The sequence below is a fragment of the Watersipora subatra genome, chromosome 6 (assembly GCF_963576615.1).
Source record: "Watersipora subatra chromosome 6, tzWatSuba1.1, whole genome shotgun sequence".
In the NCBI taxonomy this organism is placed as follows: domain Eukaryota; kingdom Metazoa; phylum Bryozoa; class Gymnolaemata; order Cheilostomatida; family Watersiporidae; genus Watersipora; species Watersipora subatra.
This window is the reverse complement of record NC_088713.1, coordinates 30,945,971-30,973,463: the sequence shown is the minus strand read 5'-3', so window position 1 is coordinate 30,973,463 and position 27,493 is coordinate 30,945,971. Positions and strand designations below refer to the sequence as shown.

The 27,493-nt window shown below is 36.2% G+C and overlaps 1 protein-coding gene across 2 annotated transcripts in view; it reads right to left on the bottom strand.

Annotated features, from left to right (window-relative positions):
- LOC137398509 (folylpolyglutamate synthase, mitochondrial-like) overlaps positions 1 to 27,493 on the bottom strand; it is a 61,793-nt gene that overhangs the window by 18,325 nt on the left and 15,975 nt on the right. Inside the window, exons 1-6 of one of the 2 annotated variants that reach the window (XM_068084625.1) lie at positions 26,063 to 26,117; positions 25,803 to 25,973; positions 17,538 to 17,681; positions 8,687 to 8,805; positions 6,987 to 7,158; positions 2,943 to 3,060 (exon numbers count right to left, since the gene is read on the bottom strand). In XM_068084625.1, the coding sequence (XP_067940726.1) occupies positions 2,943 to 3,060; positions 6,987 to 7,158; positions 8,687 to 8,805; positions 17,538 to 17,681; positions 25,803 to 25,973; positions 26,063 to 26,074 (736 nt within the window). In that variant the 5' untranslated portion in view covers positions 26,075 to 26,117. Of the gene's footprint in view, positions 1 to 2,942; positions 3,061 to 6,986; positions 7,159 to 8,686; positions 8,806 to 17,537; positions 17,682 to 25,802; positions 25,974 to 26,062; positions 26,118 to 27,493 lie in introns of those variants that run through there. The other variant, XM_068084627.1, reaches the window with a different exon arrangement.

Sequence of the window (27,493 nt, the reverse complement as noted above, 5' to 3'; positions counted from 1 at the left end):
AATTATCTACAAATTGTCGGTTCAAAACTCTTATCTGTGAAAGCAGAACAATAACAAGTTTTCAAAACATGACTTCTGAGAATAGCTTATTTTCAAACATAAATCTCTTAATTTCTAATGTGTGTAAAGTAGGAATTTAATGTTAATGCAAAACACAAAATGAGACAAAAAACTGATTGGTGTAATTTTATAACCACCGATATAAAACCGATGCGGGACGTATAAATACAACAGAGATCTTGTTGTGCAATCAGCTACAACCTTGGCCACATGTGCAGAAGCTGGTTGTCATCATGTGGATGGATAGACATATGGCCTATACAGTCCTTGGTAAGTATTACAAATAGACATCTTGTTTTAACTATGAATTTTACTACATAGTTTATATACGAGCAACTAGCGATAGGCCTCATGATGCCAGGGATTTCATTCATTTAACAGCCTGGTTCTCATGAACCAGCCAGAATGTTGAAAACAAATACTTTTAGAAACCTCCTGGAAGGCATGGAGCAGGAAGGCATGATGTGCGTGATGTGCGTGATGTGCGTGATGTGCATGATGTGCGTGCCAAGTTGGGATAAAATCGACTCCACAAAGTGAAACATACAGGGCTTACGTAGACTAACAGACAGACCTACAATAATTCATACACCTACAATAACTCATACACTTACAATAATTCATACACCTACAATAATTCATACACCTACAATAATTCATACACCTACAATAATTCATATACCTACAATAATTCATACATCTACAATAGTTCATACATCTACAATAGTTCATACACCTACAATAGTTCATACATCTACAATAGTTCATACACCTACAATAGTTCATACATCTACAATAGTTCATACATCTACAATAGTTCATACATCTACAATAGTTCATACACCTACAATAGTTCATACATCTACAATAGTTCATACACCTACAATAGTTCATACACCTACAATAGTTCATACATCTACAATAGTTCATACACCTACAATAGTTCATACATCTACAATAGTTCATACACCTACAATAGTTCATACACCTACAATAGTTCATACACCTACAATAGTTCATACATCTACAATAGTTCATACACCTACAATAGTTCATACATCTACAATAGTTCATACACCTACAATAGTTCATACACCTACAATAGTTCATACATCTACAATAGTTCATACACCTACAATAGTTCATACATCTACAATAGTTCATACACCTACAATAGTTCATACACCTACAATAATTCATACACCTACAATAATTCATACATCTACAATAGTTCATACACCTACAATAGTTCATACACCTACAATAGTTCATACACCTACAATAATTCATACACCTACAATAGTTCATACACCTACAATAGTTCATACATCTACAATAGTTCATACATCTACAATAGTTCATACACCTACAATAGTTCATACACCTACAATAATTCATACACCTACAATAAATCATACATCTACAATAGTTCATACACCTACAATAGCTCATACACCTACAATAGTTCATACACCTACAATAATTCATACACCTACAATAGTTCATACACCTACAATAATTCATACACCTACAATAGTTCATACACCTACAATAGTTCATACATCTACAATAGTTCATACATCTACAATAGTTCATACACCTACAATAGTTCATACACCTACAATAATTCATACATCTACAATAGTTCATACACCTACAATAGTTCATACATCTACAATAGTTCATACATCTACAATAATTCATACATCTACAATAGTTCATACATCTACAATAGTTCATACATCTACAATAGTTCATACATCTACAATAATTCATACATCTACAATAGTTCATACACCTACAATAATTCATACATCTACAATAGTTCATACACCTACAATAATTCATACATCTACAATAGTTCATACACCTACAATAATTCATACACCTACAATAGTTCATACACCTACAATAGTTCATACATCTACAATAGTTCATACATCTACAATAGTTCATACACCTACAATAGTTCATACACCTACAATAGTTCATACACCTACAATAATTCATACATCTACAATAGTTCATACACCTACAATAATTCATACATCTACAATAGTTCATACACCTACAATAATTCATACATCTACAATAGTTCATACATCTACAATAGTTCATACACCTACAATAGTTCATACACCTACAATAGTTCATACACCTACAATAATTCATACATCTACAATAGTTCATACACCTACAATAATTCATACATCTTCAATAGTTCATACACCTACAATAATTCATACACCTACAATAGTTCATACACCTACAATAGTTCATACATCTACAATAGTTCATACATCTACAATAGTTCATACACCTACAATAGTTCATACACCTACAATAATTCATACATCTACAATAGTTCATACATCTACAATAATTCATACATCTACAATAGTTCATACATCTACAATAGTTCATACACCTACAATAGTTCATACATCTACAATAGTTCATACACCTACAATAGTTCATACATCTACAATAGTTCATACATCTACAATAGTTCATACACCTACAATAGTTCATACATCTACAATAGTTCATACACCTACAATAGTTCATACACCTACAATAATTCATACATCTACAATAGTTCATACACCTACAATAGTTCATACATCTACAATAATTCATACACCTACAATAATTCATACACTAACAATTTGACACAAAATGGCCTCTTAAATTACAGCTTGGAGCCTCACAAGTTTTTTTGTCCCCAAAGCTGATTTCGGCTTTACTAACATTAAAATCAATGATAAAAGGTAAAATATCATGTTTAAAATGTAAAATAAAATGCAATTTTAAAATGCTGTCAGTTTAACCATTTTAACTCTGATAATGAAATAAGACCCGATTAGACAGGTTTACCTTACCTAAGGCTAAGCTTGTAACGGCCGTGCAGATAGGCTGAGAGATGATATTTGTACAGTCGTATCTGCCACCGATACCAACCTCCAATATGGCAACATCTACCTTCTCTCTTATAAATGTCTGCAGATAAAAAACAGGGTGAGACAACTACATAGACAAAGAGATATTAATTAATGCTAAGAGACAAGAAGTTGCAACAGAAGCAGTGATATAATCAGTGTTTCTGTTGGTCACTTATATTTACAGACCAAATTATAGAAAATTTTGAATGAAAAAATTTAAATTTTGGTTATTTTGGCGATTTGCTAAGTTAGCACATCTCAACTGGCTTCAAAGATGTGCTAACATCTCAACTGGCTTTAAAGATGTGCTAACATCTCAACTGGCTTTAAAGATGTGCTAACATCTCAACTGGCTTTAAAGATGTGCTAACATCTCAACTGGCTTTAAAGATGTGCTAACATCTCAACTGGCTTTAAAGATGTGCTAACATCTCAACTGGCTTTAAAGATGTGCTAACATCTCAACTGGCTTTAAAGATGTGCTAACATCTCAACTGGCTTTAAAGATGTGCTAACATCTCAACTGGCTTTAAAGATGTGCTAACATCTCAACTGGCTTTAAAGATGTGCTAACATCTCAACTGGCTTTAAAGATGTGCTAACATCTCAACTGGCTTTAAAGATGTGCTAACATCTCAACTGGCTTTAAAGATGTGCTAACATCTCAACTGGCTTTAAAGATGTGCTAACATCTCAACTGGCTTTAAAGATGTGCTAACATTTCAACTGGCTTTAAAGATGTGCTAACATCTCAACTGCCTTTAAAGATGTGCTAACATCTCAACTGGCTTTAAAGATGTGGTTGCATCAAATTTGAGTTGATCTTAAAAAAAAAACATTTTTTCTTCTCTATCAGTTGATATGTTGTTTGTTGCGTTACGCGATCTCATTGCCAAGATATTGAAAGATTAAAATAGAAAAAAATCTGATAGCCGTAAAAACGCTCAGGCCACAAAAACGTGCCCAGACTTGCCCAAAATGATGTCACGCGTTATACAACCTGTCTCTATCTCTTGTATTCACATATTCTTGTATTCACATTGGCTATTTGTGATAAAAGTCTAGTCCTACGCGGCTCTATTGGCATATATCTTATTTTGTATTTGCTCATGTTGGCTAGAATAAAATTTTAAATCCAGTTACAGATGCATTATTATGAATGTTTCAAAGGCCTCAAATAACGAAAATTGAAAATTTGTTCTACTCACTTTCTCCAAATGTTGTGTAAACATTTGGGTACCGACTACCAATTTTACCGGTTTACGGTAATTCTGTCAAGCTAACTATGTAGAACAAGGTCTTTGTATCAGCGCAGTTCCGCCGCTACCCATACTAACGATATACAGCCTCCCATAAGTCCTGCCCACATTATGACTGTCGCTTATCCTTGGGGCGGGGCTGTATATCATTACTTACACCGACTACTAGTTTCTTACTAGTTTCTTACTAGCAGTATCCTTACCGAATACTATCAAAGTAAAATAAGCAAGCCGCGTCTTTGAAAAGAATATACATAGGGATAGAGTTTTAAGGATGAGAAGTCTGCCGCAAACTGGATTTGAACTCACATTCTCCAGTTTTGCAGACACCCATATACCATATCCAATTCACTACAATATTCTGCAAATCACGTTTTACATTATCTTCAACAATATTAATTTATTATATAATTTTTACAAGCAAAATTATTTTCATCTCGGCATAAAACTTTTATTATAAATATTCATCAAGTCGTGGCCACTCACATAGTTTTAGCTGATACAATAAGACAAATTCATTTACTGCAACAAACTCAAACAAAACATCATGGTTTATGCAGCACGCATTCAAGTCTCTCTTTCCCCTTTATGGCAGTTTCCACACTGATAAAGCTGTTTCGCCTGGTGGAACGACATAAACATTATGTAATCAGTAAAACAAATGCAATAAATATATGTCATTCATAGATATGTCATTCTAAAGCGTATCTATTGAAAGCTTCCAAATTGGGAGTTAAATAGATTGCGAGTGTAATTTTAAAAACGAATAAACGTTTAACAAAAGCACAAGTACGCCAAGCCAACGATTCAAAGCTTTGGTTCTAAAAATTAAAGATTTGCGTTGATCAATCGATTTTCTTCACTTTCTACAAGTGAAAAGTGAACATTGAATGTCAAATCATAAATCTAATTTACTAGATAAAGCTGCCACAGAAAATTTGAAGCAAATGTAGCTAGGTGAACCGATAAAAAATATAAAACGATGATTAGTGATAGCAAAAAGTTACATTTTTATTAACTAGTACATGTACTAATAAGTACTAAAATATTACCTTTAGTATATTCATCAATCTAAGCCATTGTATAGCTAGATGCTAAAGATTAAAAAGAAGCCGTCAAGAACTCACTGTACATACGTATCTCGCACGCGCAGGAAATTACAGTTTAGCCTCAAACAGGGAAATATAATCTGAATGTAAACTCAACAGGAAAGTCTATAGGAGACTCAAAGTAAAAGATAAATTTACCTCCATTCTCCGAGCTTCCTCCGTAGAACTTTAACTACCTGATGCCAAGAAAACTCGGAGTCACCTTCGCAGTAACTTTACAGCAATTTTACAATTACATGTATGTTGTTCGCCAATAAAACGTGTCGATCGAGTAATTCATTAAAGTAACGATGCTAATTAATTTAGTAAATATCGATGTCCATGCGAATTAATAATAGAGTAAAATCCCTATATTTGAGATCACAGACAACGCGTTTTACAAGTGATAACATTTATTATGGCCTATATAAAAATTTCGCGCTGATGATTGGCTAAGGAAGCGACCTCATATTTATCGCTCGTGGTTTCTTTTCAGATATATTGCTTGTGACGTCACGAAAGAAGCACCCGCTGGAACGTGAGCTTTTTAAAAGAGGGCCTCATTCAAACGCATATATCTCTGGACAAGGTTGGTCTATAAAGACAAAAATGGCATCAAATTGTAGCTGATGTTTTAGCCTTTTATGGGTCTTAATTTCATTAAATCGAATTTCTTGACGCAACCACATCTTTAATAGACATGAACAAACATAAAACTAATCCTGAAAGTACAAGAGGAAACAACTGCCCATTATGGAGGTTAACTTGAAGAGGAGAAACAAATTGTAACATACCGTACTTTCGAACTATTAGCCGCTACTTCTTTCTGACGATTTGAGCCATGCCGCTCATATAAGGGTGCGGCTAGTCTGTGGCCTTTTCTTTCACCGCTTTGGCGCATTAACTAGAATCTGCGGTTAGTGCGCCTCCAGCGGTGAAAGAAAATACGAAACAATGCCTAACAGTACTGTTCCGTTAGGCACTAGGTTAAAAAGCGTTGGTTAATACGGGACAGCGCCGTTAGGCACTGTTTCGTTTTAAACAGCAAATTTGCTGCCGCGTTACAAAGCACCGTCATGAGTTCTAAACAGAGGTGCGGCCTATGTCTTGTTTAATTACCACGTTTTGGAAAATAAAGCAAATGTCTCTTATATAGGGGTGCGGTTTATAGCCCGAAAAGTACAGTAATCTAAGTCCTAAATGTCTCAGACTGATAAAATCTCGTCATTTTCATTCGGTGGCCCAACTACCTCGAATGAAATCCATTGTAAATTTATACTTAAACAGTCTGTTAACATTGACGTATATTACAATGCCCTACAATTCCTGCAATTAATTTCACTGCTCCAAAGGTATGACAACTCCTTAATAAATACGTCTATCAATAACACAAATGCATGATGAAAGGGAGATAAAGAATCAATAAACAAGTAAAGAATACAGGTGATATACTAGATGAATGGAGGTATGTATGATAGCTCCAACTAAATGAATAGAGGTATGATAACTTCAACTAAATGAATAAAGGTATGATAACTTCAACTAAATGAATAGAGGTATGATAACTTCAACTAAATGAATAGAGGTATGATAACTCATAAGTTTTACTGTAAGACTTGATCAGATACTAAACTCACCCTAAGTGCAAGAAGAGTTAGAAAGTGAAAATAAAAGGGAAGAGTCTCGCCAGGCTTGAGGTGCTGAAAGAGCTCATCATGCACCTGCCAAAAATTCTCTGCAAACAAATCCTTGGATATTGGAGCTCCGTCCAGCCGAATTCTCTCGGTCACATTGACGAGATGAGGTGAGCTGGAAAGCATATAAAATGCTTAAGCAGACATTGACTTGATCATCAATTATAGCAACACATCTACATACAATAGTCACCCATATGATGGTCACCCATACGATGGTCACCCATACGATGGTTACCCATACGATGGTCACCCATACGATGGTCACCCATACGATGGCCACCCATACGATGGTCACCCATACGATGGTCACCTAAATAGAAACATTACACCGCATTCTTGTTGCTCATCATTATTTTAGATTGGCTGCAATAAATCATACCGCTGTAATTGGGAAATACCGAACTTTGTGATTACGCCCCGAGTCTCCTGACTAAAGCCACAAGATTCCTCAGCTGTGTGGATGTTTATTAGGCTATAGACATAAAATAGATGGTGTGACAGGCCGGGAATTCATTAGGTAAAAGTAAGGAACTTGCAGCTGATAATTTTTTATTAGTGTAGCAGGCTAAAATACAAGTTTCTGCTAAATAGTTGATCTGTAAAAAGTAAAAAAGTATCTGAACTATCCGATTTTTAAGAAAAAATCGGCCGATACCGATTCAGATATTAAAATCGGGGTGACTCTAATGGTCGCTCATATGATGGCCACCCATATGAAGACAACCTTTAAATATTGACTTGCAACAAAACTCTCATTACAGTTATTTGATATCAAAAGATTCACCATGTTTTACTCTGATGTGTTGTAGGTACCAAATGTGTGGAAATGTGATTACAAGCTCTTAGAAGCTCTAAAACGAACAGTTAATCGCAGCCACACAAGACCGCCGGAGATTGTAGTTGTGCAAAATGGCTTCTGTTTACACTTTCACGCAACCGCATTCGTCAAAATATTTTCCCAAATATACTTCTCGCATGCAATAAAACCATGTCTCTTGTTCTTTTGCGTCTTTTTGCGAATCATCATTGTAATGCTGTCACTCTCAGCACTGATATCTTATAACTTACCGTGAAATATCGTTTAACCTTTTAACCTTAGCTTAAAGGAGTACATATCATTGTCTGATAATCATGACGAGCCTGTTGGTCACATGTGATAATCGGAAAATGCTGCAGAAATTATTCGCGAAGTTTTGGGTCACATAATCATATTACGACTAGACAATTAGACCAAGCCAAACCAAAACTGTACAGTAGCTAGCAACTATATTTGATACGGGATCTTCGGTAAAACCCGAGGTGTTTGTCATAAACTAGTGATACGATAAGTTTTATATTGAGCCTTTTCTTGGCCTTTCAATTTAAATGAGAACATCACGTGACAAAACAGTAACCAAATGCAATGACTACGTCAGAGAAATAAACTGATTCCGATCCATGGCGGTTTCGTGATGGCGGCGATTACCTGTTCGTTTTTGAGCTTTTAAGAGCTTGTAATCACATTTCCACATATTTTGCACCTACAACACAGCAGAGTAAGACATGGTGAATATTTTGATACCACATAACTGTAATGTGAATTTTGCTGCAAGTCAACCTTTAAGAAAACAGGGATGTCAGTTCTTGTTAAATTAGAATACCTATAAAACCCAGTTTTGTAGCCATGTTTCCTAAGAATGCTCTCTGTTAAGGCGGCGGTAGATCCCTTCCCTTTCGTGCCTGTAATATGCACGACATTTAGATTGTTCAGATCCTCATCCTACAATCAGAGTTGGCAAAAATATTGATATTTCTAAAACTAGAAATTCCCCTGTCATACAGCCCACGACCAAAGTAATATTGAAAAAAAGAAAGGGTACTGATGGTTGAGAAATGCAATATTAGCAGTCAAATGGCACTGCAGTGCAATAGGATAACTGCAATGGTAGCTGTAATGTACTGGGTGTGGGTGTTATTATCTACAACAAACAGCAATAATGAAAGGAAAAGATTATATGTTTACATCTCTCCCCCTGCAATAGGAGAAATGCAATATTGGCCAATATTAGAAGTAAAATGCACTGATATTATTAGAATAACCAATATTATTAATATAGTAATAATATAAAACCAATGCACAATTTTGTTTACATTTCAAAACGTCATAGCTAACAATATCAAGAAGTGATATTTATATAGATTTTTAGAAAATCGATTTAAAAAAGTGTTTGGTCATGACAAACAGCAATAATGAAAGGAAAAGATTATATGTTTATATCTCTCTCCCTGCAATAGGAGAAATGCAATATTATAAGTAAAATGCACTGATATTATTAGAATAACCAATATTATTAATATAGTAATACAGTAATAATAGAAAACCAATGCACAATTTTGTTTACATTTAAAAACGTCATAGCTAACAATATCAAGAAGTATCAAAAAGAATATCCAATCTTAGTAATAGTAATACAGTAATAATAGAAAACCAATGCACAATTTTGTTTACATTTCAAAATGTCATAGCTCACGATATCAAGAAGTATCAAGAAGAATATCCAAATATTTCCTTTACTTACACTGCGTTGGACATCAGTTAGAATACCAAAGTACTCAAATGTGTCTAAAAAGTCAGATAATTTGAAATCGGCAAAAATGAAACAATTTCAGTACTCCTACGTTAATTACAGGAACCTTCGGCAATTCGACAATGCTATAGACTGGTGAAATGTGCATGTTATTTTTTTCGTGAAATGCGCACGACTTAATCGTTCTATTCTCTGTCGCTCGGCGTTTCAATTTCGGGTCTTAACTTTGATAAAAGTGAGGTTTAGCAAGTTTTAATAATGATCTTCGTCTAAATAAATCTGTCTATTTGTGTATAATCCGATCAGATGGGTAAGTTTTAAGATAATAACGACGGTTTACAAAGACTCGGTAACATATTTAAATAGGTTTGTATGTGTTTTGTATCGTTATTATACTTTAACGACTCGACAAAACGATGGTTAAATTTGTTGATGAAATTTTGATACAAGGGTTTGTCTCATTGTTGATGAATAATTTTTATAAGTTGTGTGCACATGCATTTATCATAAAAACTCCCAAACTTCGCATCCGCTAGTTTGGTCGTAGGAATATCATATCACTGATATATATCAAGATATTTATTGATATTTATGAAAAAGATTTTGCATAACTATTTTAATATAATATTTTCATAAATATTTTAATATATTTTTGAAAAAAATTTGAAGCTAGGTTGAACTTGTATGGTGTTTACATTGTGATTAATGTACTTTATAGGTTGTATGGGACTAGTCAGCAATGTTTAATACCAAACCTTGATTTATGTATTGATTTATTATAATAATAATACTTATAAATATGAAAATGTTTGTCAAACATTGGATTGGAAATCATGACATGAATGCAAAATGCAAACAAAATGGAGCAAATAGTAAATACACACTATGATAGTCCAAGCATGTTTTAATGTCCTACTCTTGTCTAGTTTAGGTAATTGTAAACAAACACCAGCTTGCCAGCCTTCACCACACCGAGACAATTTCTAAACTTGATGTGAACTAGTCCACATGATGAAAACACACACACAACACTAGCAGTCAGAGTTATATCATCATATTTATAGATTTTATACTTAGCCAAAATCCTTTGAAGCTATTCATTGAAAGATGTTTACTGAAAATGATGAGATGAGTTACTCTGTCATCTCAGTGAGTCAGTGTAATGCGCTTACAATTCTGTTTCTGGGTGTCAGATTGTTCAATTCAAAATCAAGAATTATGAAGTTAAAAGGGTTTTCAGCAGGCTGGTCTTCCAATGAGACAATAAAATATAACAGTTTAACATGAGATGAGATAATCAGGTTAGGGTGATAGTACTGGGATGAAGGACTACAATTTAGATCTGAAAAACTCTTCTCAACTCAAACACTAATTAATTGGTCTAGCCAATGTCACCTCCTTAGTCTGGCTGTCTTTGTTTGTCTGCGTTGGGTAAGCCTAATAGGCCCCTATGCAAGTATTTGATGATTTTAGGCGATATTTAGCATTTTTAGACGGTTAGGAATAAGGTGAAAACGGAATAATAAAATGGATCTTTTTCAAAAATATTGACCCAAAAAATATCATATCTATCGGCGATATATATCAGTGATACATGTTTATATACTAAGCGATATATATCAAACCAACCCTGCCTACAATACAGAGTCTGGCTATCATCCGCTGCTATGCTTATATAATCTCATGTGAACGTCTTCTGCTGCTTCCATAACAATCTATGAAGCATTCAAAGGAGGAAATGTTACTGAGCACGCTCTGCTCCCGCAGGAACCATGTAATAACAACATACATGTTTGGCCCTACATGTATCTACTACCTTGACCTTTGACCCTACATTAGATGCTCATTATAATGTTATATGGTGACAACTAGAGAGAGAGAGAGAGGAGAGAGAGAGAGGAGAGAGAGAGCAACTTACAGTGCAAGTCCTACACAAAGGGAGCATCCAATAGATATATAAACCTAGATTGGCCAATAATAGTTACTCCCATTGGTTGCCTTGTCAGACTTGAATAGCACGACGTAACGTCATTGTATTGCACCTCATGCTTGACTGCACTATTGTTTACAATGGAGCTAATGAGAAGGTGACAAAATTACATTTATTTTCACATAAAAGCCTTCTTGGATACATAATCCAGTAAACTAAAGCAATTCTGTGATAATATCTGATAACCACCATAGATTAATACTATAAAAGCTATGAATTGTTGTACACAAATCATGAGCCATCAGGGCTTTATTTGCCACCCTCTCCTATCCCCATTCTCTCTTTTCCCCTTCTCCAAAGAAAAAGTTAGAAGGGGAAAAGAGAGAAGGGGGAAAGGAGAGGGGGCAAATAGCCCACCCACTCAAAGAGCCAGACCCTGGCTAGGTAAATAGACTAACATCATGCTGATCTAAACATGACTAAATATGATGAGTATGCAAGTATGTCTTAAGTCAAAAAATGAGACATAATGATTATTTTACAGCTGGCTATGTAGTTGGCTAGGTCACCAAAGCTGAAGTGTAATGATTGTATCACTAGCATCGTGGATGTTACCAACTTTAATGTAAACCAAGCAACGAATTCCCTAATCACAGTTAAGAATCGTGGTGGCTTGACTTTGTGACTGGCCTGTGGTGATTGAGGTTTGCAACCATCGAGAGAAAGCGATGAGAGTGTTGCGTAGTAGTGCTGGATTGGTGAAAAACTTTCCCAGGCTAGCACTAATTTCCACCATGGAGAAGTTGCTGAGGTTCAACATCAGGCAATTGTATACGTGTAATCATCAAGCTAGCAGCCTAGCTCGTGAGATAGCAAAGAGATATATTTCGATTAGGGCGCATTATGAAGCTAAGAATAGAGCTGGCACGGGTAGCTCATCTGGTCTTGACCCACCGGGTCAGAGGTGCCCGGGTTGGGCCACTCGGCCCTCGGGTCTTCCTATACAAAGACACGGGTAGGTTTATGGCTAAACAACAGCGGTTGTATATCACTTTTTATGTGCGATTGAAATGGAGTCGCATATAGTTCTAGCATGGAAGGTGAGTTCTAGCAGGACCAGGCGAAATAAAACAAGGTGAGTCAAGACTATATTTTTACGTCTGCAACAATAGTCTTTGGACTATAGGTTTCACAACATTTTTCGGCAAGACATAATCAACATGTCGGTGGTCTGGGAGTTCATGAAGAAGCCGGTCACGAAAGGAAAATACCAAGGTATTTGTACAATATGCAAAAGCAAGTTAAAGGTTGAGTTGCAACAAAATTCACATTACAGTTATTTGGTATCATAAGATTCATCATGTCTTACTCTGTTGTGTTGTAGGTGTGAAATATATGAGAATGTGATTACAAGCTCTTAAAAGTTAAAAAACGAACAGTTAATCGCAGCCACACGAGACCGCCGTAGTTTGGATTCGCTTTCCAAAACGGCTCAAATGGGACGTAGTTGTTACAGGATGGTTTCCGTTTACACTTTCATGCAACCTCATTCGTCGAAATATTTTCACAAATATACTTCACGCATTCAATAAAACCATGTCTATTGTTCTTACGCGTCTGTTTTATCATCATTGTAATGCAGTCACTTTTAGCACTGATATCTTATAACTTACCATAAAGATTCGTAACTTACCGCAAAAAATCGTTAAACTTTTTAACCTTAGCTCAAAGGAGTACATATCCTTGTCTGATAATCATGACGAGCCTGTTGGTCACCTGCGATAATTGAAAAGTGCTGCAAAAATTATTTTCGAAGTATTGGGTCACGTGATCAGATTACGACTTGACGACTGAATAATGCCGAAACAAAACTGTAAAGTAGCGAGCATCTATATTTGATACGGGGTATTCGGTAAAACCCGAAGTGTTTGTCATAAACTAGTGCTACGATAAGTTTTATATTGAGCTTTTTAACGGCTTTTCAATTCACGTGAGAACATCACGTGACAAGACGATAACCAAACTGTCATGACTACGTCAGAGAAATAAACAGATTCCAATCTACGGCGGCTTTTCGTTTTTGAGCTTTTAAGAGCTTGTAATCACATTTCCACGTATTTGGCACCTACAACACAACAGAGTAAGACATGGTGAATCTTTTGATACCAAATAACTGTAATGTGAATTTTGTTGCAAGTCAACCTTTAAGCTACAAAGAAGGGTCCACCTAAATACTATTGAGGCATTTACAATGAGGACATCCTGAGGAACTTAAAAGCGCGTCTAAGAACCTTCAATCCAGCAAATTTATTTTACTTTTAGTTTCTTTCACTTATACCAGAAGTTTTAGGGAAGTGATGGATTTTTGCTTTCCACTATGCTGGGTTATCTATTATTATATTGGTAAAGTATTTCTTAACTAATCTCTTGTTGATTATATTAGCAGTTGAAAATAAAATCTGTAATAAAAACACTAGCCAAATCATGCCATTAATCTATCGCCCAATCAATAGCATTGATCCACAAATGTCTAGCCATAAATTGTAGATTGCATCTATAAATCAAGCCACAGAATATAATGATTGGTATGACAATGGTTTCTTTTATCTTAGTTTAATGATGTCACAAAATTAGGCTGTAATAGAACTATCTCTCAAACTTAAATGAATAAAAAATCGCTCGCGTGATGACTTGGTTGGCCCTCATTGCTGACCCTGAGTCTGGTCCGACCCTGCATTCCTTGGTCTCGTTCCTGCTCTAGCTAAGAAAGCCATTGATTCCATTTCCCTGATCAGATCAAAACTTCACAGGCTCATCATACTTAGTCATGTTTAGTTCAACATGATATTAGTCTTTTACTTAGCCAGGATCTGGCTCTTCGGGTGGGTTGGCTATTTGCCCGCCTGTCCTTTCCCCTTTCTCTCTTTTTCCCTTCTCACTTCTTCTTTGGAGAAGGGGAAAAGAGTGAAATGGGGATAGGAGAGGGTGGCAAATAAAGCCCTGATGGCTCACGATTTGTGTGCAACATTTCATAGCTTTTATACTTTTAATCTATGGTGGTTATCAGATATTATCACAGAATTGCTTTAGTTTACTGGATTATGTATACAAGGTTTTTATGTGAAAATAAATGTGATTTTGTCACCTTCTCCTCATTAGCTCCGCAGTGCATTGAAGCATGAGGTACAATACAGTGACGTTACGTCATGCTATTTAAGTCTGACAGGCTTTTTCCCTATTGGACAATCTAGGTTTATATATCTATGGAGCAACCTCATGTACAACTCCTAGATACAGAAAGCAACCTACAGTACAACTCCTACACACAGTAGTAAATTGACACAGTAGATTACCAGAAGGCTGAGATGAAGATACCAACAAAGTAAATCAACATTCCAAATGGGCACAGAGTAACATCATAGCATACTCTTTATAGGAACCAGCTGAATATATTAGTCTATCCAAACCAACTCGAATATCTGAAGACTGTCTGATTGTCTGATTGTCCTTTTCAAACTAACTTGTTCACAACGGTGAAGGGGTGAACATATACATAAGTCATACTGTTAATACGGTGCTTTATGTGGGGAAACTGATAAGAGATCAAATCATCATGTGAGTAGTTGAGCTCATCGATTGAAGTTCAGACCGACCACAGGTACTAAAGGTACAATCTACAACAGTTCCTCTGACTACTACAGGTACAATCTACTACAGTTCCTCTGACTACTACAGGTACAATCTACTACAGTTCCTCTGACAACTACAGGTACAATCTACTACAGTTCCTCTGACAACTACAGGTACAATCTACTACAGTTCCCCTGACTACTACAGGTACAATCTACTACAGTTCCTCTGACTACTAAAGGTACAATTTACTACATTTCTTCTGACTACTAATGGTACATTCTACTACAGTTCCCCTGACTGCTACAGGTACAATCTACTACAGTCTCTCTGATTACTAAAGGTACAATCTACTACAGTTCCTCTGACTACTAAAGGTACAATCTACTACAGTTCCTCTGACTACTACAGGTACAATCTACTACAGTTCCTCTGACTACTACAGGTACAATCTACTACAGTTCCCCTGACTACTACAGGTACAATCTACCACAGTTCCTCTGACTACTACAGGTACAATCTACTACAGTTCCTCTGACTACAACAGGTACAATCTACTACAGTTCCCTGACTACTGCAGGTACAATCTACTACAGTTCCCCTGACTACTACAGGTACAACCTACTACAGTTCTCCTGACTACTACAGGTACAATCTACTACAGTTCCCCTGACTACTACAGGTACAATCTACTATAGTTCCTCTGACTACTACAGGTACAATCTACTACAGTTCCTCTGACTACTAAAGGTACAATCTACTACAGTTCCCCTGACTACTACTACAGGTACAATCTACTACAGGTCATCTGACTATTACAGGTACAATCTACTACAGTTCCACTGACTACTACAAGTACATTCTACTACAGTTCCTCTGACTACTACAGGTACAATCTACTACAGTTCCTCTGACTACTACAGGTACAATCTACTACAGTTCCTCTGACTACTACAGGTACAATCTACAACAGTTCCACTGACTACCAGAGGTACAATCTACTACAGTTCCCCCGACTACGACAGGTACAATCTACTACAGTTCCTCTGGCTACTAAAGGTACAATTTACTACATTTCTTCTGACTACTAATGGTACATTCTACTACAGTTCCCCTGACTGCTACAGGTACAATCTACTACAGTCTCTCTGATTACTAAAGGTACAATCTACTACAGTTCCTCTGACTACTAAAGGTACAATCTACTACAGTTCCTCTGACTACTACAGGTACAATCTACTACAGTTCCTCTGACTACTACAGGTACATTCTACTACAGTTCCCCTGACTGCTACAGGTACAATCTACTACAGTCTCTCTGATTACTAAAGGTACAATCTACTACAGTTCCTCTGACTACTAAAGGTACAATCTACTACAGTTCCTCTGACTACTAAAAGTACAATCTACTACAGTTCCCTGACTACTGCAGGTACAATCTACTACAGTTCCGCTGACTTCTAAAGGTACAACCTACTACAGTTCCCCTGACTACTACAGGTACAATCTACTACAGTTCTTCTGACTACTAAAGGTACAATCTACTACAGTTCCTCTGACTACTACAGGTACAATCTACTACATTTCTTCTGACTACTAATGGTACATTCTACTACAGTTCCTCTGACTACTACAGGTACAATCTACTACAGTTCCTCTGACTACTACAGGTACAATCTACTACAGTTTCACTGACTACTAAAGGTACAATCTACTACAGTTCCTCTGACTACTACAGGTACAATCTACTACAGTTCCTCTGACTACTACAGGTACAATCTACTACAGTTCCTCTGACTACTACAGGTATGGTGAAACACTTGAAGACAAACCACAGCAAGTTGTCTGATGCAAGCAACCCAAATGCAGCAAATGTGGAACTGTACAGACTTCCAACAGATCAAAGTTAAGCTGCAAAATTTGAATGAAAATAAAACAGGAAATAGTCCTACTAATCAGTGAATGAAAGGACAATCTAAACCTTCGCTAACGATAAATCAAGTGAGAGAAAGGTTTGTTCCTTAGTCTGGTGTCTCAGGAAACCGATCAATGGAATGGGAAAGCTGCATAACCTGCCAGTAAAACACACCAGAGCAACATGAGCTGTTCAAACCATTGATACTCCCAGAAAGGCAGTTAACAGGAAGATTCTTGAAGAGGATAAGTAAAGTAAATAGGCTCATTTCCGTAAGTCTTCTCAATTTCATTGTTGCAAAACGAGCTAAAGAATTCCTTTTTTTTTAGGTGCTCTCAGAATACTACTATCAACTTTGGACGAAGAAAGAATGATGAAACCTAAACTAACTACTTACACAGTCTTCTTCAAGTCATCATAATTACATGTAACTTTTACTCTCCACTCACTTGTATTTTGAGTGTTCGCAAGTGTTCTGCCACCTTCTGCATTTCCTCCAACTTTGTTGCAGCACCGTGGAAACGTGGCGAAGAAAGAGCTTGCTCAATCTTACCAACATTTGTCTGGAGGTCTGCTAACTTACGCATCGCTTCCTATATAAATACAATGGCAATTCCACTAACAACCACAATGATTAATTTAGCAAAAGCTGCCAAGTTTGTCAACCTAGCACTTTGAACGAACAACAACACTGCCTCAATAGCCGTGCACTGACATCTATCAATAACCCATGCAGCTGAAAAAAGCAGGCAGCTTTGTTAGGTACAGGATAGCCTTCTTATTACCAGACAAGCTTTTGCAAGTTGTCTGGCAGCGTTTTTACCCTCTTCTACCATGAATGTTTTATTTCATTATCGATTATTAGGAATTACGTGGTCATGCCCAGCAACCTATCACAACTGAGAACCTCTCCAGCACTCATCTCCATGTTATAAAACCTCTCCATCACTCATCTCCATGTTATAAAACCTCTCCATCACTCATCTCCATGTTATAAAACCTCTCCACCACTCATCTCAATGTTATAAAACCTCTCCATCACTCATCTCAATGTTATAAAACCTCTCCACCACTCATCTCAATGTTATAAAACCTCTCCATCACTCATCTCAATGTTATAAAACCTCTCCACCACTCATCTCAATGTTATAAAACCTCTCCATCACTCATCTCAATGTTATAAAACCTCTCCATCACTCATCTCCATATTATAAAACCTCTCCACCACTCATCTCCATGTTATAAAACCTCTCCACCACTCATCTCCATGTTATAAAACCTCTCCAGCACTCATCTCCATGTTATAAAACCTCTCCACCACTCATCTCCATGTTATAAAACCTCTCCAGCACTCATCTCCATGTTATAAAACCTCTCCATCACTCATCTCCATGTTATAAAACCTCTCCACCACTTATCTCCATGTTATAAAACCTCTCCACCACTCATCTCAATGTTATAAAACCTCTCCAGCACTCATCTCCATATTATAAAACCTCTCCATCACTCATCTCCATGTTATAAAACCTCTCCACCACTTATCTCCATGTTATAAAACCTCTCCACCACTCATCTCAATGTTATAAAACCTCTCCACCACTCATCTCCATGTTATAAAACCTCTCCACCACTTATCTCCATGTTATAAAACCTCTCCACCCGTCATCTCCATGTTATAAAACCTCTCCAGCACTCAACTCCATGTTATAAAACCTCTCCACCACTCATCTCCATGTTATAAAACCTCTCCACCACTTATCTCCATGTTATAAAACCTCTCCGCCCGTCATCTCCATGTTATAAAACCTCTCCACCACTCATCTCCATGTTATAAAACCTCTCCACCACTCATCTCCATGTTATAAAACCTCTCCACCACTCATCTCCATGTTATAAAACCTCTCCAGCACTCATCTCCATATTATAAAACCTCTCCACCACTCATCACCATGTTATAAAACCTCTCCACCACTCATCTCCATGTTATAAAACCTCTCCACCACTCATCTCCATGTTATAAAACCTCTCCACAACTCATCTCCATGTTATAAAACCTCTCCAGCACTCATCACCATGTTATAAAATCTCTCCACCACTCATCTCCATGTTATAAAACCTCTCCACCACTCACCTCCATGTCACTGTGTTCATTCATACACTGATGAGGAGAAATAAGCTAGGATGAATAAGGATGGTGTATACAGTGGGTACTGAACCTTATTAGTCAGTATCGTACGGCTAGTAAGCTACTGCTATCAGCAAGATCAGATAACTATCAGAGTGAGTGATCTCTCAAAGAGTAAGGACCAGTAAATTCCCATGTAATTGTGTCATGTTCATCATACGCTGATCAAAGTTCATAAATTTCATCATGCCAATCATGACTTTCATAAAGGTCATGATTAGCTATTAAAAAAACTATAATATTCCGCAAAGAAAATATTTGTTCATCTGACTGTTGTACTGGCCTAGCAGATATAAAAACTTGAATTCATATCAAACCCGCTCTTACAATATAAATTATCCATTTCGAGTACATTTATGCTATATATATATATATATATATAACATTAGAGGGATTTTGCATTTAACGAAGCATAGAGACAGAGTACACGTAAATAACGTAATCCATGCCGAAATATTGCCAAACTCATCCCTTTGCCGCTTGAAAAAGGAAGAAAATTAGACTTGTAATTTAATGACTGTAGAGTTACTGCGGTAATATTGTGTAGACAACTCGTGTGTAGACAACTCCTCTCCTTTTTCTTATCACATTCCCTTTGTTTAGGGTGCATCACTTTCACATGATTACAGTAATTTTATGTTATGTAACTTGAGCCTCAGTTATATTAATTTGCTCAGTTATATTAATTTGCGTCCAGTCATTTCCATAAAGGCCAATTGACACTATATGTCTGTATGTCAGTGTTAATCCCACAATACTTTGGTGATCGTCTGTGATAACAATATTGACACTGGTACAAACCCGTTTACATAGCAATCTCATTATACAATGCTCCCGTGGAGGTGACTCTTGTGGAGGTGATGAAATACTAGTCCTTCCGACACTGTATTGAAGGAAAATATAGATCAGGTTATTGGCGGCAGCCAATCACTGTTTCCGCAGTGGTACACATTGCATCGGCTGTCGGTACACATTGCATCGGCTGTCGGTACACATTGCATCGGCTGTCGGTACACATTGCATCGGCTGTCGCATATGCTCGGTGAACTATCGTAAAAGTTGGACAGCTGCAATATTTTCCGACATACCCGCGTTGCTTTGACGACGCCATTAGTTTATGGTGCACAAAGTTGACGAATAATTGTTGAGCGGATAACTCCAACATGTGGTGATATAGTGTTAACGAACCTGGAGTGTTATAGCATGGGCAGCATTGAAAGTGACAGCGTTAAAAGTACATACATGAACCTAAACAGGTTATAAAATTTAATACAATCTTGATGTACATGTACATTAAGATTGAGAAAAGAGATGAAAGGATAGTTTATATTTTATTCTCAACCTCTAGACTCAGACAGATTTTCTTCTGCTCTTAATTAAAGTTATATTTTTGTTTGACTTCATTTCTTTTTTAGACTTGACCCTTTGATCGCCACATTATTCATTCTACCAAGTGCTATGGCGCCAAACTTTTTTCACTAAAAACCTGGCATTTTTCTGGCTTTTGCTCTGTTATTACATTGCCTATCTGGTGTAAATTAAGGTACATCATCAGAACCCTTATAGCAAATCAGATTATGCCAAGTACAAAAAAAGCCTGTTTTTCAAATAACAATACAACTATCTGAGCTCTATTTCATATTTAATAAATACTAATCATTTTATTTTGCTGTTAGAAGTGTTAAGATAATGCGAAAGCAGTTTAAAAAGCTAGAATACTTAATGCAGAGTTATATAACACAACTTGAATATAGAACAAACCGAAAGTTGAGCTCTGAAAAGCGTAAGATCGACTAACAAATAAATTTGTATCACTCAAAATATGATTATCACAAGCAGAACTTACTAAAAATCAAAGACAATGAGCTCTTGCAAAGAAAGGTTTAGAATTTAAACTAAAAGACCTTAAATAAAGTTAGACATAAAGCCCCATGCAGAAACAAACATTTTCTTATAGAAACGAACGGTTTTGGATTATTAACTTCTGCAAAACATCGTTTTTTCTTTGGCTGAGGAAAACAATAGCCAAACAAAATAGGGCTTCCTTTTAATATTTCATAGATGTATAGAATATAGAGTTTCATAGATGTATAGAGTTTCATAGATGTATATAGTTTCATAGTTGTATAGAGGTTCATAAAGGTTTATACTTTGTTGGAACTCGGGTTAAAAATGCTGTCATTAAATTTGAAAAGAATTGATGAATTTTTAAAAGCCGTTTGCAACATCGTGATTGAAAAGGTGCTGTTTTGCTGTTATCCATTTCTTTTACAATTAAATAATTAAATTAAATAAGTCAATTAAATACTCATTCTAACTGTCTAAAACTGCTTCGTAGGCAATCTAAATATATTTCAGTTTTGTAGATATATTGTAAATATGTTATGCTCATTCACCGGTCGTAACGTTTCATCGATTCTGAGCCATTTCAGATTCGCGAAAATAGCACCCAATGGGTAAAACATTTTTTTTTCTTTGCAGGATAAACTTTGATGTCTAGAAAAAGTGAAAACAATTGGCTTAATATGTCCGCTTTCCTTGATTAAGGTATATGATACAAACATACGATACAAACATACGATACAAACATACGATGCAAACATACGATACAAACATACGATACAAACATACGATACAAACATACGATACAAACATATGATACAAACATACGATACAAACATATGACACAAACACATGATGCAAACAAACGATACAAACATATGATGCAAACATACGATACAAACATACGATACAAACATACGATACAAACATACGATACAAACATATGATACAAACATACGATACAAACATACGATACAAACATACGATACAAACATACGATACAAACATACGATACAAACATATGATGCAAACATACGATACAAACATATGATTCAAACATATGATTCAAACGTATTTGATATAGTCATCTACAACAAACACCTCATACCAACATTTGATTTAGTGAATAGATTTAGACATACAATATAGACATCTGATTTAGGAATCTGAGTTCGACAGCCCATACCTTCATCCGATATAAACATCTAACACACAAACATGTAGATCTCTAATACAGATACACACTACTTATATTTACACACATGTATATCAGTGTATATCAGCCATCCCCGGTGAATTAAAAATGAAGATACATATGCTCTAACCTCGCAGAGTTACGTGAAAAAGATGAATTGATTGATTCGGATACAAAACCAAAATCAACGAAAATGAGCTTTTTAAAATGAGATTTTAATGCCTTATTATGGCTGTCAGAGATAGACCAATCACTTGTTATGGCTGTCAGAGATAGACCAATCACTTGTTATGGCTGTCAGAGATAGACCAATCACTCCTCGATGTTAGCGAAAGAAAGCTGCCAGAAGCAGGAAGTTTTTCAAACAAAGAAAGCATAGAAGTGCTTTAAGCCTGGTTCCCATATCGATTGCGTGACTCCGGCGGTAACGCGAAGCAAAATGCTTGCGACGCAAGGCTCGGCGGCATCTGTTGACACAAAGACCACATCCTTAATAATATCGTAAACATAATTGCGTAATCAAATAAAATGTTCACTCGCCATGCCGTTCCTATAATGGTGACAGTGCATTTCGGGAAAACTTTACCTGCGGCCTTTTGCGAAATTTGAACAGCGCTAAACAGTTGCCTCCCCGCCGGCTACTACCGGCGGTACCCGGCGCGTATGTTCCCATTTCACCGCTAATAGCCTGCGGTGCTGTCGCAGGTGCTTTGCGATGTATTTGGGAACCAGGCTTTACACTCCAGCTACTGCCAATTAGACACCGGTAATTTCACCTGATAGCTGTAATGAAAAGGAAAACTATTACATAACACCACAAAAAAATGGTTAAGTTTCATCATGTAATTGATCTAACCACAAAGTCTGCAAAAGTTTCACAGAGATTAATAGAGATTAACAGAGATTAATAGGGTTCACATAAAATATTCTATTTTTTCATTAACTACATATTTTATATAAATATTTTATATATACCATAAAAGCACTAATTGATCGCCACCTCTATTTGAACACCACCTCTAATTGAACGCCACCTCTATTTGAACACCAACTCTATTTGACCGCCACTATGGGAGAAGGGTTAAAAAGAAGAGCCCCACCCTCTAATTGAACGCTACCTCCATTTGACCACCACTTTGACAATTTTACAGATTACAATCTTTGATCTTAACAAGCTCATAATATCAAGTGATCAGTGGAAAAATGTCCACAAAATTCGTATCAATAAGGATTCGCTTACATCAATAACAATTAATTCTCTCAATGTCCAACTCCAAAGCTTTTCATTTTTTTTCTGTTACAACTTTGAAAGCAACATCATAGGAATAATTCATAGCGGTCTCAGGCTACTAGTAGTTCCTTGTTTAACGCGGTTTTGATACTTACAAGTACATAAATATAAAATAATGGTTTACATTTAAGATGGAAGATGAGCGACTGGTTTTAGGCCAAAGATTACGTTTAGCGAGAAAAATACTTACGCGTTGCATTTGTGCTAAATGCAATGCATAAGTTTTGCGCAGCAAAAAAATTGTTCGAGCGCTACTATCGACCAGTTCAGCAATGCAGAAAAAATTTAAAAAAACATTGTGGAATATATTGTACAACGAGCAGATGACGCCAATATTTATGTTTTAAAAATGTTAATTTTTGTTTCTGCATGTATTATAAGTATGGTTCGTTTATGTCACTTGTTCAGGATATATATTTGTAGCAATATCATTATATAATTTGTAAATTTGCAGATTTATAGCATATTATATGATAGCATCAATGTAGCGATTTGATCTCACAATGAATTGACACTCGTAACTCTTCTATTGCACATAAAAAGCTAGTTTTGGCTGCAGACTGCAAACATATCAATGAGCACAATGAGCACAATGAGCTTTTATGTAACAACGTTGAATACACATAAAAATAAAGTCTTCATATTTAAAATGAAATAAAAATTGAACTTTCTAACAAATCGCAAAACAGTAAACAGGCTATTACATCATCGGAGGTTAATTGCACGCAATTAGATATCAACTAGTAGAGATATTTCTCAGTTTCCCAATGCGAACTTATTACGAGATCTTTGACAAGTTGAAGATAAGTCAGCAGATTTATTGCATCCAAAAGATTTAATACCGCTCCACCAGAAAGAGAGGGCAAACTATAATAGGCGACATTCGCTTCACCCGTGCAAGGGCTAAATTTATCTTTCAAAAATTCGGACCAGTCAGTTGAAATATACAACGCCAGCCTCTATTTGAACGCCACAACAGAAGGGTAAAAAAATAGAGCGACATGGCGTTCAATTAGAAGTACTACAGTATTTATATAATATAAATAATTATTTATATTATATATGTATAAAATACATATATTTAAATTTTTTCATTTGTAGAATTTACAAGAAAGGAACTTATAAATGAGCCACTGAGTTGCATATTATAAATATTTATTAGATAAGCTTCGCTAGTGTTATTATACTTAAATGCTTAATTTTCTGTTCACGAAAAGCTACCAGCTTACTGAGTGCATATCCCATCATCATTACAAATAAGGGCTGAATGTGCCATTTAATCTTGACAGTTATAGACAGGGATCTGAACATTGATGGTCAGACATGTAGACTAGTAAATCAGCTCATTCTTATACTAGTCTAACTTACATCATCAAAATGTCTGTTGGGGTTGCGAGACCCTTTAAGCCATATCTACTATACCATCTACCATACCTCTATCATGTATGAGATATGAGGGCTGTGGGAGCAGCAGTGGCCTAGAGCTCTAGAACTCCTGACCTCTAAACAACAGGGCTGGGGTTAAATTGCCAGTAAAGCGCTTTCATGCTGACAGGAATGACATCCAACATTAAAGTCATGGAAGGTTCCTAGTTAATGGACTCAGACATGCTCAGCCAATATCCAAGAGAGTGTTTGTGTAACACTGGCTCTTACAAACATGCACAGCCTCTGCTGCGGTAAGTACATAATTACGGTAAGTTCATGACATAAATTGGAAAGAAATATGGTAATATATTTAGTTACTGAAAAATTATCTGAAATGTTTTATAAATCGGTGAAGTTTATAGAACGTATACATATATTATAATTGAGATTAATTTTGTACACATATAAATTGCTGGCTGTTTGAAGCCGTGTAGCCAAATTTGTTTGCAAGTAGCATGCATATATATATATATATTTATATATATATATATACTCTTGTAAAATGTTTGAAATAAGAAATGTTGGCCTTTGAAATACAACGATCGCCCACAAAGGTATATGGGACCAGTTGCCATGCTATAATTCCAACCTTTCAGGTAAAGTACACTACATAACAAAGAATTCTAGTAAAAATTCACTGAAAAACCAGGAGTTGTCCAAAGAGACGACTCATAAACCCCAATTCGCATTTGCAGGTGAATAATAGTACGAAATCCTTAAAACATTATTAGCATTCCCATTAAAAAACAATAGCTGGAGGTCTGTAAGTTTACCTCAGCTTCTCCGGTTTCAACATGGCTGTCTTCTGTCTTGCTGCAAGCAGAAAATTGGGCAAGGGCTCTCCTTACTAGTTTGTGACGCAGCACTGCAGCGCGTGGAAGATGCCGGGAAAGGTTCACAATTTTTTGGGTCTGATAAAAGATGCAATGACGTAGAGACATTACCTGTAAAACATATAGAAGTAAAATTACCTGTAGAGGCGTATAGCAATATTTTAGCAACCTATTAGATGCACACAGTAATATTCTTGAACCTTTTCACTCATTCTTTGAGCCTATTCCATCCATTTCTACTACATACAAAAGTTGTTATTTTAGAGACATGCCAATAGACTTGTAGACCTGTTGGCCAGTAGACTTGTAGACATGTTGGCCAGTAGACTTGTAGACATGCCAGTAGACCTGTAGACATGTCAGTAGACCTGTAGACATGCGAGTAGACCTGTAGACATGCGAGTAGACCTGTAGGCATGCGAGTAGACCTGTAGACATGTCAGTAGACCTGTAGACATGTCAGTAGACCTGTAGACATGTCAGCAGACCTGTAGGCATGCGAATAGACTTGTAGAAATGCGAGTAGACCTGTAGACATGCGAGTAGACCTGTAGACATGTCAGTAGACCTGTAGACATGCTAGTAGACCTGTAGAAATGCGAGTAGACCTGTAGAAATGCGAGTAGACCTGTAGACATGACAGTAGACCTGTAGACATGTCAAAAAGACTTGTAGACATGCCAATAGACTTGTAGAAATGCGAGTAGACCTGTAGACATGCCAATAGACCTGTAGACATGCGAGTAGACCTGTAGACATGTGAGTAGGCCTGTAGACATGTGAGTAGACTTGTAGCTATACTAATAGAATTGTAGACAATGTGTAGATTCAAAGCTAAAAATGCTGATAAGCATGGTAACGAACTCAACTCCGAGTTAGTGTTGTGTAAACTAAACTTTGGTTAGTTTAAAGTTAGCTCAGTTCTATTTCTTTCACAAATTGTATTATGGAACTTTGAAATTTTTATGTTGCAAATTACTTCGAATGTAGAGTCAAGTATTATTATTACAATTTGGGCTAAAAAATTGGTATGATAGTAAGATAACGCTTGACCTTGCAAAATGTACATGATTACATCCTATTCACTCAAAAATAAAGACTGGTTCTGATATATATTTTACGTGTAAAATGTATGTAGAATTGCAAATACAGTAATACTTCAACTTACGAGTGCTCCAACGTTCGAGAAACTTGAGATACGAGCCAGCTTTCAAGCAAGTTTTAGCACTAACATACGAGCCATGTTTGAGATACGAGCACTTGAGTCAGTTGTAAAGTATGCCAGAAGTGTTTTATGAGAACAGAATCACTCTGTACTTTCCAACTGCTCAGGTTATACTTTTGTACCGTGTTTTTGTGCGCGATTTCCACTGCAGAATTATGTGAATTAAAAGTACTGCGCGTAGACCAAAAGTTTGTCAGTAAAATGAAAGATAATGCAGAGACTAAGCAAATGATAACAATTGATATTAAAAATATTAAAAAATATGCGAAATGTGTATGCGTGATTGAGCTAGCTCGGCAATATGACAGAAATACATTCATAATTATCAAACAAAAAGATTATATTCAGGGCATTTAGTTCGCAAAAGGACTAACCATAGTTTCTAAACGGCGCAGCGATCTTCACG